The following is an 11,841-nucleotide window of genomic DNA, read 5'->3' on the forward strand; positions in this document are numbered from 1 at the left end:
CGCCTCCCCACCCAATGGGGAGCCGAGGGCGGGGTACAAAGCCGGAAGCGGCTCAGGCGCGAGGGAGCGGCGGCTGCTACAGCATCCAGAGCAAGGAAGAGGCCGGAGCGGTGCGGTGCGTGTCTTGCCGGGCGCCGAGAGCTCCATGTGACTCCGGCGTTTGCTAACAGTAAGGGACGGTACCGCTCCCCTCTCCCCCACTGCACCGAGAGGCCCGTGCCCCGCCCCGCCCCGCCTCACGGGTGTGGTTTGCCGCTGTCGCTGCTGGGATTAGTTACAAATTTCATTGCAAAATGATCCGTTGTTCTCTTACTACAGATTGGCTGCAACCTGGGGGATCAATAGTGAATGTTCAGTGATTGCTGCCAACCCTTTATGATGGTCACAGTGTTGGAAATTGCTTCCTTAGAGTTCTACAGCCATATAATTTTGCCATGTCTTGCTCTGGCACCTATTAATCATACATTGTTACAAATTGTGATTCTGCTTTTATGATTTCTCTTTAACTTCCAGCGTGGGGAAGGAATTTCCCCCCCACCAATTTAATTGAGATGAGTGCACATTACCTTTCTTTCACAGGTTAGGCATTCTAGACCAATCCACACAAGCAATCCCAGAAGTCACCTACTACAAAACAAGACAGGCCCAAAGGATATAATCCCATTAGCCATGCCATCAGGGGCTCATTCACCAAACTTCTACCAATGTGATATATGCCAGCATTGCCCCTCTGCCAGTAACAGATTTTTTTTTTTTTTTTTAAAAGAGTTTGACACTACTTACTATAGATACAGACTGTGGGTTTGGCTACACTTGCAGCTGTACAGCTCTGGGAGTTTAAAGCTGTCTGGAAAAGCGTTATGGGAATATTCTGGAGGTCAGTTACAGAATAATAAGATTTACACTAGCACTCCAGTGCTGTTCTCTTTATTCCTCTCATATATGTGGAGTACAAACAGTGCTGTATGTACCTTTTCCATTTCCAATGTCTCTCTTTTGGGATAGGGTGACCAGATCTGAACACAGTATTCACATACCATGGGTTGTATCATCTTGTTTCCCATATTACCTATGCAGATGTCTAGGAATGCCTACATACTAGCCTATGGGGCAAGTGTACCCTAAATTTCTGTAGGGGGGGGGGGGGGGCGGATGAAATTTGCCTCCACCTTCAGCTATGTATGTGATACTTGTAATCTTAATTAACTGTTGGGGGGGGGGTGGTCAAACTATGCTGGTGCCCATACCACTATGGCTAAACTGCTGTTTTTAGCACACTAGCTCAGGCTGGCTAGTTTCTAAGTCTAGGAAGGTTCTTGTGTAAGCACTTGAGTGTAGGTGCTGGGGATTTTAGAAAAAAACACTAAATATTGTGAGCTCACAAGAAAAAATAGCAAGAGTTGAATAGTGCTGTGAAAGCTGTTGTGCAACCCTTGTAAATAATCTTTTGGAACACTGACAATTTGTGATAAATGGCTGGAATGCCACAATTGTTTACAGACCAGTCTAAACAATTCTGGTTTTTGTCTGAAATGGCTGCTCAGTTATGTTTCTCCATGTTACCTAAAACTAAAAATGTGGTTGAGCCTATTTATTAGAAAGTCACAATCTCTGAAAATCACAGCTTTCATTAAAAAGTACATTTGTGGAGAAAAGCTTTTACGTTTTCTGAGCAAAGTGCACAATACGTGTATATATTAACTCACTCATCAGTTAAGGCTAAGATTACTGATATTGACTGAAGTAGTAACGGATAATCCCATCCTTTCCAAGTTGCACAATCTCTCAGACTGCAGCCATATTCCACTGTTGGTTTTCCCTTTTTATAAAAAGGAGTAAAAATTCTCCCACAATGGTGTATTTAAGCAGTGCAAATTAGTATGCAGGGTTTGACAGAAACATTGTAAAATGACAATTTTCATTTAATTGCTTTAATTAAAAACTACATTCCTCTCAGATCAACCCAACAGTTAATTTAAACAAGCAGGAATACATTTGATTTCAGAGTTTTGATTTCAGAGTTTTGAAACTGCAAAATGAGCAATATTTGTGACTTGGTTACACGTCATCTATTGGAGGTAACAATTCAAGCATTCAGTGTTTGGTTGTTGGCATTCTCAGTCATTACCCCACTTTGGGGGCCCTGACCCATAGTTTGAGAACTGCTGCACTGGAGTTACCTGTTCCTGGATTCATTAACACCTCACCAAATGCTAGACAAAGACCTAAAGGTAGTACAATAATTAAAAAAAAAAACCAAGGCATTGGTGTTGGAAATGTCAAATACTGTAGATTTCATATGCTTATAATTGTACTAATTAAACAATGAGGATTCAGCACAGAAAGGGACAACAGGGTAAAAGATTTAAAGAAATCACCAATGGAGTTTACTCAGCTATTAGTAGCAAAGAATCATCCAAGACTTTCCACACTTTGTTTTATGAGGAGATTTTGGATGAGATGTGTCATGCTGTTGATAACCCCCAGGCGGATCCTAAAACAGCAGGACAGTGCGGATACTGAAATTAAGAGAGAAAAAAGTCAGGTTAACATGCTATTGGCTGAACTATAAATGCATAAGGATCCCATCTCTGCTTTGGCAATTAATCCCAGAATTTTAGTCATTCCCTTTCCAATCAGCCCTTATGCATATCATAGTGGCTTTTTTAATTTCTCTATCACTTATCAATTTGAAATTTTCTGTAAAGCAGGCTCTCCTAAACTGTGGCTCAAAGACTGGGAGTGGATGGGTCATTACAAAAACTATTTCCCCCATGCTAATTTTTCCCCCCTACTGTTACTGGTCTGAGAAGCAGAACCTTAATAGAGAAGGATGCTGCGAATACTGAAACATAAAACAAAAGCAGGCAGTGACAATAGTTATTAGTTATGTTTGCTTAGCTGCATCATAGCATATATGTAAGTTTAAAAAAACCCACTCACCTCTTTCCTGACTGTAACAATTCAAATCCTTCATTGATTTTATCAAATGGTAAAGTGTGTGTTATTAGCACATCTGGATTAAATTTCTTCTCCATATAACCAGACACTAATTTGGGGATAGAATCCTTAGTCTTCCAACCTGGAAAAACATATGATGAGTACTGAAATCACTAGTTGTTTACTCCAGATTTTTAGTGAGCAATCAGAATTGAATCTCCATACCTCCAATAATACTCCCTTTCCAGGTACGTCCAGTAAACAGCAGCATAGGATCAAAGGATAGCTGTGATCCTGAAGGAGGTGCTCCAACCATCACACAGGTGCCAGAGTTCATGTGGCAGGATGCCAGGGCAGCTACCTGGTTAAAAAAAAAAAGAAGCTGACAACATGACATGGAGTGAAACTTATGAAACAACTGCAGTGTGCATTTACATACCATAGTATCTGTGTGGCCAATGACTTCAAAGGAATAGTCCACACCATGGCCAGTCATCTCAACCAGCACCTCCTGAATAGGTTTCTTGAAGTCCTGAGGGTTGATGCACTCAGTGGCTCCTAACTCTCTAGCCTTGGTAAATTTATCTTTGTTGATGTCGATCCCAATGATCCGGGAAGCACCAGCTGATTTACAGCCAATAACAACAGAGAGGCCAACTCCTCCCAAACCGAAGATGGCACAAGTTGAACCAGGTTTAACCTGCATAACAACAAAACAGGGGACTCTGTAAGAATCTATCCATAGATTGAATTGTACTCCTGGAACATGGGGGGTGGGGGCGGTAACCTTGGCAGTATTGATGGCAGCACCATAACCGGTAGAAAATCCACAGCCAAACAGACAGACTTTATCCAGAGGAGCATCATCATCAATTCTTGCAATGGCAGAATCAGGCATAACTGTGTATTCTGAGAAGGTGCTGATCCACAGGAAATGGTGAATTGCTTTCCCTTTGCAGGTGAATCTGCTGGTCTTGTCCGGCATGAGGTTCTGGGATTCATAGAGGCTGTTAAGAGACGTAATATATGATGATGAGTATTGTCAGAAAAACTGAGGGTGAGATTCAGGCAACAGAAGTTGAAACAAACTCACTGTGTCTTCAGGCAACAGTTGGTGTCAGGATTCAAACAGGAGCTGCATTCCCCACATTGGGGAAGACACAGAGGGATGACTTTTTCTCCTGGGATGGGAGGGAGAAGAATATCTTGTCTTTGTCAGTAGGTGATCGAGAAGCACTGTTTTTAGTACTTTAAAAGCATTGTGCAAGGAATTTATTCACAAAGTTAAATTGTGGCTAAGCTTTGAAACATACAGTAATGGTCTGCTCCTGCACCACTGAAGTTTTACCATTGACTTCAATGGGTGCAAGAGCAAGCCCTCCATACCTGGTTTCACACATGTCACTCCTTCACCAATACTCTCCACAATCCCAGCTCCTTCGTGGCCAGGAATAACTGGGTAATCTATATTTGGAAAAGAACCTTTCAGAACATGGTCATCTGTCCGACAGATCCCTGTGGCCACTATCTGTATGGAAATGAAAGAACACATCTTGTGAAACAGTCATGTTTGCAAAGCTCACTGAGGCCTCTGAAGAGATGTACCCCTTGTGTCCAATAACATGACTGAAACAATGGGGAAAGTTACCAGGTGTCAATCAGCTGTGAAGCTGGATGAGTATTTTTGAGCTTGGTTATTTGAATATCAGGAACTTGAAGGGAACACATTTTTGCATCTTGTTTAGACAACTAAAAACAAAAGTAGGGTACCTTAACACGGACTTCATGAGCTTTCGGAGGTGCAACCTCTACCTCCTCGATAGAGAGTGGTTTACCCACTTCCCAGGCAACGGCAGCCTTGCATTTTATAACCTGTGAAAAATACAGTAGATTACATTTATGTAGGAACTGTTATGTAAAAATACACGGAGTGAATACATTGAAAAGCTACTATTAGGAATCCAGAATTAAACATTTTCTCCTGCAGTTACAATGCATTTGAGTCCCTTTGGAACTACTATTATCTGCGAAAAAGAACGAGGAGTACTCGTGGCACCTTGGAGACTAACAAATTTATTTAGCATTGTGGGCTATAAACTCCCTTCATCAGATTGAGTGGTGTAGCGAGGCACCCTGGCTCTCCACAGCATCTGAAAAGGATGAGCCAGTATAGATGCCGAGGTGGGTGGAGCCATCGCTGCCTGTCCCCGCCCCCTGGAAGTTAAGGGGCGGGACACAATGCTCAATTAGGTGCAGGCTGCTGGAGGGGAGAGATGCTGGTACTTGAGCTCCCACCGGGCCCAGCCTGCCCTGCGCCCACTATCCAGAGGAGTTGCCTGAGCTCCCCTATGGCCCATATCCTGAGGAGCCCATGGTCTGAGACCCACCAGACGAAGCCGGCGAGAGATGGGTACCTAGAGAGCGGGAGGTTGGAAGTGGCCCGGGAGTAGCCAACCCCAGTCTGACTCCAGGGGACCCCGAACCAATGTCAGTGTGTTGCGGCTAGGATCCTCACTGGCTGCAGCGAATCTTTGCCGCTGCCATGGCCCCGGGCTGGGACGCAGTCGAGTGGGAGGGCCTGCGTCCCACCCTCGGAAGGGTGGCAGACTCCCCCTGGCCTAGAGGAGGCCTTCTGTACTGTTTAACTCTGTATTTGCCCAGCCCCTGTTGAAGGGCCAGGACTCTTGATTTGCTTAGAGACTTTGTTTGCTCAGCCCCACTGAAGGGTCTGAGCCCTGGACAGATTGCTGCTGTGTAGCGAGGCGCCCTGGCTCCCCACCACGCCTGTAAGGGACGAGCCCCAGCACCGGACCCTTACAAGTGGAAAATACAGTAGGAAGATAGCTGTGTATATATATAAAAAATATATACAGAGAACATAAAAAGATGGGGTTGCCATACCAACTCTAACAAGACAAATCAATTAAGGTGAGCTATTATCAGCAGGAGAAAAAAACTTGTGGTGATAATCACCACGGCCCATTTCAAACAGTTGACAAGAAGGTGTGAGTAACAGTAGGGGGAAAAATTAGCATGGAGGGAAATAGTTTCTGTAATGACCCATCCACTCCCTTTGTCCTCACCCACAACTATTTCACATTTGGGGACAATGTATACACCTTCAAGAAAGCGGCACTGGTATGGATACCCACATGGCCCCATAGTATGCCACCATTTTTATGGCTGACTTAGAACAAGGCTTCATCTCCTAATGCCTCTACTCTGCTTGCACTATCCACCAGGATTTCAACAGTTTCCATCCAACCCTCAGCCTCAGCCTGGACCAGTCCACACAAGAGAGCCACTTCCTGGACACTACAGTGCTAATAAGTGATGGTCACATAAACACCACCCTATACTGGAAACCTAGACTGCTATACTTACCCACATGCCTCCAGCTTTCATCCAGGACACGCCACACGATCCATTGTCTACAGTCAAGCTCTAGGATACAACTGCATTTGCTCCAATCCCTCAGACAGACACACACCTGTAGGATTTCTATCAAGCGTTCTTAAAATTACAGTAACCACCTGCAGAAGTGAAGGAACAGATTGACAGAGCCAGAAGAATACCCCAAAGTCACCTACTACAGGACAGGCCCAACAAAGAAAGTAACAGAATGCCACTAGCTGTCACCTTCAGCCCCCAACTGAAACCCCTCCAGCACATCATCAAGGATCTACAACCTATCCCTCACTCTCACAGACCTTGAGAGACAGGCCAGTCTTCGCTTACAGACAGCCCCCGCAACCTGAAGCAAATACTCACCAGCAACCACGCAACAAAAACAGTATCCCAGGAACCTATCCTTGCAACAAACCCTGTTGCCAACTCTGTCCACATATCTATTCAAGGGACACCATCACAGGACCTAATCACATCAGCCACACCATCAGGGGCTCATTCACCTGCACATCTACCAATGTGATATGCCAGCATGTGCCAGCAATGTCCCTCTGCCATGTACATTGGCCAAACCGGACAGTCTCTACGCAAAAAAATAAATGGACACAAATCAGACCTCAAGAATTATAACATTCAAAAACCGGTAGGAGAACACTTCAATCTCTCTGGACACTCAATTACAGACCTAAAAGTGGCAGTTCGGCAACAAAAAAACCCTTCAGAAACAGACTCCAATGAGAAACTGCAGAACTGGAATTAATTTGCAAACTGAACACCATCAAATTAGGCTTGAATGGAGACTGGGAGTGGAAGGGTCATTACAAAAACTAAAAACTATTTCTCCATGCTAATTTGTTCCCTACTGTTACTCACGCCTTCTTGTCAACTGTCTGAAATGGGTCATCCTGATTATCACTACAAAAGTTTTGTATTTTCCACTCCATGCATCTGATCAAATGGGTTTTAGCCCATGAAAGCTTATGCCCAAAGAAATTTGTTAGTCTCTAAGGTGCCACAAGTATTCCTCATTCTTTTTGCTGATACAGACTAACACAGCTACCACTCTGAAACCTATCTGGGGAAATATTTTATCCTGTATTTAAGTAGACAACACGTTGCCACAATGAACAGGTGCAAAGTTATTCATCTAATATCTTTCACTGCATGGCTGGAAGTATCACCAAAACAACAGTTTGAAGGCTCAAAGCCTTATTTTCAGAGGTATAGAGTATCTACAGCTCCTATTGACGTCCATTCTAGAAATCAGACCCTGAATCCTGTGAAGTACTGAGCATTAGGGCACTCAGCACCTCATCGGATTAGTCTTTATGAATTCAGCATTGCCACTTTTGGAGACTCCTACCAGATACAGAGAAAATAATCCTGTACCCTGGGCTTCCAAGACATTTCTGGGGGATAGGTGGAGTTAGGGACTGAAGTACCACTGTAACATTACTTAATGTGTCCGAATAAAAGCAAATCACGATGAACAGAACTCTTCTAAAAAGACCACTCATCAAAATAAATATTTATACCTATGGACCTTTCTGTTTTGTTTGCCTGTATCCACATCTATCCTTTGTTTCCATTTTCACATGATCTAGAAATTAGGGTTAAGATCCTCACCTCTGCCTTTAGACCCTTTTACATTGGGTATGGGGGTGAGGGGGCACACAAACACCCTCACATCTCCGTGCAGGCACCGTGGAGCTAAGGTTGCCATCCCAAGGCCCCTTTCCAAACACTCGCATGACAGGGCTGCAACACTGCTGAGTTTCTGGAGAGTGCTACCTGTGCCCAAAGCAGCACAGGATTGTGAGGGTGTAACAGTGGTTTAAAGCCACCTTAGCCCCAACACGCAGAGATTAAGTGGTTTCTTCAAGGTCATATAAGAAATCTTTGCCAGCGCTAGATTTCCCAAGTTCCCACCCAGTCCTTTAATGTGAGAGAAAATGTCTTCTATTGGACCAACTCCTGCTGGTGGAAGCGGCTTTCAGGCTTCACTGAGGTCCTCTTCAGGTCTGGAGAAGGTAACCAGAGTGTCTGACTAAATATAAGTTTCCAAAAAAAAGTCCCTGAGCACTCAGCTCCCCCCGCCCCAAACCACAGAATTACTGTGAGTAAAGCTGCCTGGAGCCTAGCCCAGGGCTGCAGCTGTTTGGCCCAGCTGCGGAGAGGGAAGGCGCTGGCGTTTGGGACCGTAGCACGGTGCTCAGCGCGGTGCTTGCAGCGATCCCCCATTAGGAGCCCGGGGCCAGGCTCAGCGGCAGTAACAGTTTGCAGCCCCGCCCGGACCGATCACCGTGGCAGCGGTGCAGGCTATTTGAAATACCGACGATCAGGCCGTTAGTCTTACTTTGCCGGAGGTGCCCATGGGGCGCGCGCAGAGCCGGCCCGGCCCGGCCGCTCCCTGCAGGCAGGCAGACTCCGCTTCCCTTTGCCGAGAGTAAAGCAGCTCCAGGCGCAGATCACCGGCTGCCAGGCGCGGCGGGTCCCGCAGCAGCCCAGCCCGGGAGACGCGGCCCTCCCGCCTCTGCAGCAAACCGACAGCGCCCGCCGCGCTGTCCCGCCAACCCAGGAAACTGAGCGGGGCCCGGACAAAGCAGCGCGTGGCAGCCGCTGCCCTTTGGAGGGAGGAGAGATCCGGATCTTCCACGCAGCGGTCAAAGTCTTCAGCTGCGCTCCCCGTTTGCTTTGCGGGGCCGCTGACCCTAAAAGGCACCACGCGAGTCTCAGCATTTGTTCCCGGGTTGAAATGGGGCCTAGGGGGTTGCAAAATTACCACATTTCCTCACGTTTAATTAACAAAACAAAAATAAATAAAAGCAGCATCAAATTTCAGAATATTTAGCCTTGTGAAATGTGGAAATGAGAATTTCTTAACAGTTCTGTTGCCGGCACAGAGGGTGCCCCAGGCAAGCAACAGTGGTTCGTTGCCCAGAGTGCCGTTGAGCCAATAAACACACCAGGGTGGAGAAGCAAGCAAAGTTTATTTGCGATCTCAAAGCGGTGCAGGGAGGCTGATGCCTCAAATCAAGCACAGCTAAAACAAGCAGTTTGTTCCTTTATATCCCATGAGAACTTTTCTTGCTGACTAACAATCCCCCGTTTCCCCTCCCTCTTCTGTCCGGATGCAGCATTCTCTTCTCACACACTCCTTTGTCTTCCCCCTTCCTCCCCCCTCTCAGCTGTTGAGACATGTGTACTGTATCTAAAAGCGGCCTTGAAACTTGCTTTAATTTAGCTTCAGTGTGTTACAGCAGGGAACTGGCTGTTACAATCAGAAAACTAACTGCTGACTTTACATTTTGCAGCTATTAGTACATTAGGTTACACCAGGTTACACAAAGTGTTTAACATGGAGGTACACTGGTTCATTGAGGCCTACAACAGGAGGGCTTCATTGACACTTGTGGTCTACCACCCTCCAGAGTTACCTAGGGTTATGCCTAGTGACACCAACTCCCTCCTTTGAGAATACTCAACAAACTTTTGGCTGAGTGTTCTCACATTTAAAGGCTAACGTGATTTAGCTCTAGGGAGCTGGAGTGCTTTACAGCAAGCAAGCGAGAGAAGAGTAACGATACACAACATCACACCAGTGAGCAGAAGGCGAGCAATGCCTTCCCCTAGTTCTCCCAGGTTGAGTAACCAGCCCCAGAGGGAATTAGAAATAGTGGGTTTTCTTTTCTGGGCCTTCCACTGTTCAAAAGCCTGTTTGGCTGACAGGATGTGCTTGTTAACATTCTGTGTGCTTTCTGGGACATAAGTACAGCATTTATTCCCTATAAGGGCGCACACCCCACCCTGGGAAGCCACACTTCCACCCAGGAAGTGTCCACGTATGTCTTCATGATCACAGATCAGATGGTATTCCTGATGCATCTGTAAGGGCAGTGGGCCAAGTCTGGTACTCAAGATCACTCCGAATGGCCATCAGCTGGTCATTCAGGAAATCCCGAATTCCTAAACATACTAGATCCCACTGCAATGCCTTCCCAGCCTTAGTTATATTCAATAACATAGTACTATATTACATTTGTCATTTAACTATTTTTAGGTACTTGTAAAAGGCATTAACATTAATAGCATACATTATTAGTCACTGGAATGGTTTTAATATGGGTAAAATTTCTAGTAGCAGAACAAACTCTTTGGGTACTTGTTATTTAAAATTCAATTAGAGAGAGCTATACATGCTGAAGGATTTATTCAAAACACAGGGCGCAGCTTGTAGAATAAACCCCCAAATCCAATTAATACCACATTCCCAAACATGGGTCCCACAAATGTCCTCCCGCCAGTGTATAATTCTTTGTTTTTTCACCAGGGTTAGTTTTTAAGGTCCTTTTTAGTCAGGAATTTCTGGACTTTGGCAATTTTAGAGTGTTCCTTCTTCTTTCCCGAAACAGTCATGGTGCAGCATTTTACAGGGGAGAGGTTACCAGCACATTACCCTGTAATGGTTTTGCTTTTTCTAGAAAAATTTAAAGGCACAATAGATCTGTCAGTGGCCAAGGGAGAGGTTACTAGCACTTTACCTTGTACTTTTTCCCTGCTGTCCAGAAGGCACAGTGGAGCTAGAAGGCAAAATAGGCTAATCATCAGTAGGAGAATTCTCCCGATGTGGAGGGGTTTTTTTGCAGTGAGAATCTTGGGTCCAAGCAGTCAGTCTTTGGCACTCCACAGTGGTGTTGGTAGGTAGCAGGACTTAATAAGGGCCTTTCCAGGGTGGAGCTAGAGCAGTCTTTCGTTGGTGGACCTTTACATCAATCCCGTCTCCTGGTTTCAAGGAGTGGCAGGGCTGCTAGGGTCTTTGGGTAGCGCTTTTTTTACCTGTGAGAAAAGAAACTTAACACATTTTATTAGTGCCTGGCAGTGTTTTTTAGATCTCATAGCTGCGTGGGCAAATTTAAGCCCTCCTTTTTCTGATTGTTAGCCAAGTCTTAACTGTGAGCAGTGTTCTTGAATGGCGGTAGTGTTTTATCTATAGCCTGAGCTTGCTATTTTATTTTATTTTATTTTATCAGTTAATTTATTCTGTTTTTTGTTCTTCTTTCCTTTTTGGCTTCTTTTAACCTGCAAAGGAAACTTCCACTTTTTACTTATACACCTTTTTTCCAACAATGAAGACATAAACATTGTCATTATACAGTACATTAGTTTTATTATTTAATATATGCCACACACACCCTTTTACTAAAATAACCTTATTACAGAGCTTTGGAGCAACAAGCCAGGACAAGCACACCCACTTTGAGGAGTTCACTCAATACAACCTCTAGTCCAATAGCCTTTCACCATCCCCAGCCCTCTGGCTAGAAATCTGAGGTAGCCAGAAAGATCCCATGTACAATATGGGGAGTGGGTTAACTTTTTATGTCTTTGCTTTCAAAGACTGTTGGTATGCACATTTTAACAACAATTGTTGCAATTAACAACTTGGCCAATGAAGTTTCTTTTTTTTACTTAAGGAAATGCATTAGACTTTAG

General features: G+C 44.9%; 1 protein-coding gene across 1 annotated transcript; it reads right to left on the reverse strand.

Annotated features, from left to right (window-relative positions):
• Positions 1-1,975: 1,975 nt before the first annotated feature.
• On the reverse strand, positions 1,976-9,295 carry LOC115652425 (alcohol dehydrogenase 1-like). The gene is made up of 9 exons (XM_030564426.1): positions 8,705-9,295; positions 4,711-4,812; positions 4,327-4,468; positions 4,034-4,121; positions 3,728-3,947; positions 3,380-3,640; positions 3,166-3,301; positions 2,944-3,082; positions 1,976-2,519 (listed from the first exon to the last, which is right to left on the reverse strand). Exons 1-9 carry the CDS (start codon positions 8,720-8,722, stop codon positions 2,495-2,497), a joined length of 1,131 nt encoding a protein of 376 aa, XP_030420286.1. The 5' UTR covers positions 8,723-9,295; the 3' UTR covers positions 1,976-2,494.
• Positions 9,296-11,841: the final 2,546 nt, after the last annotated feature.

This window comes from Gopherus evgoodei, chromosome 5 (assembly GCF_007399415.2).
Source record: "Gopherus evgoodei ecotype Sinaloan lineage chromosome 5, rGopEvg1_v1.p, whole genome shotgun sequence".
NCBI classification, from domain to species: Eukaryota; Metazoa; Chordata; order Testudines; family Testudinidae; genus Gopherus; species Gopherus evgoodei.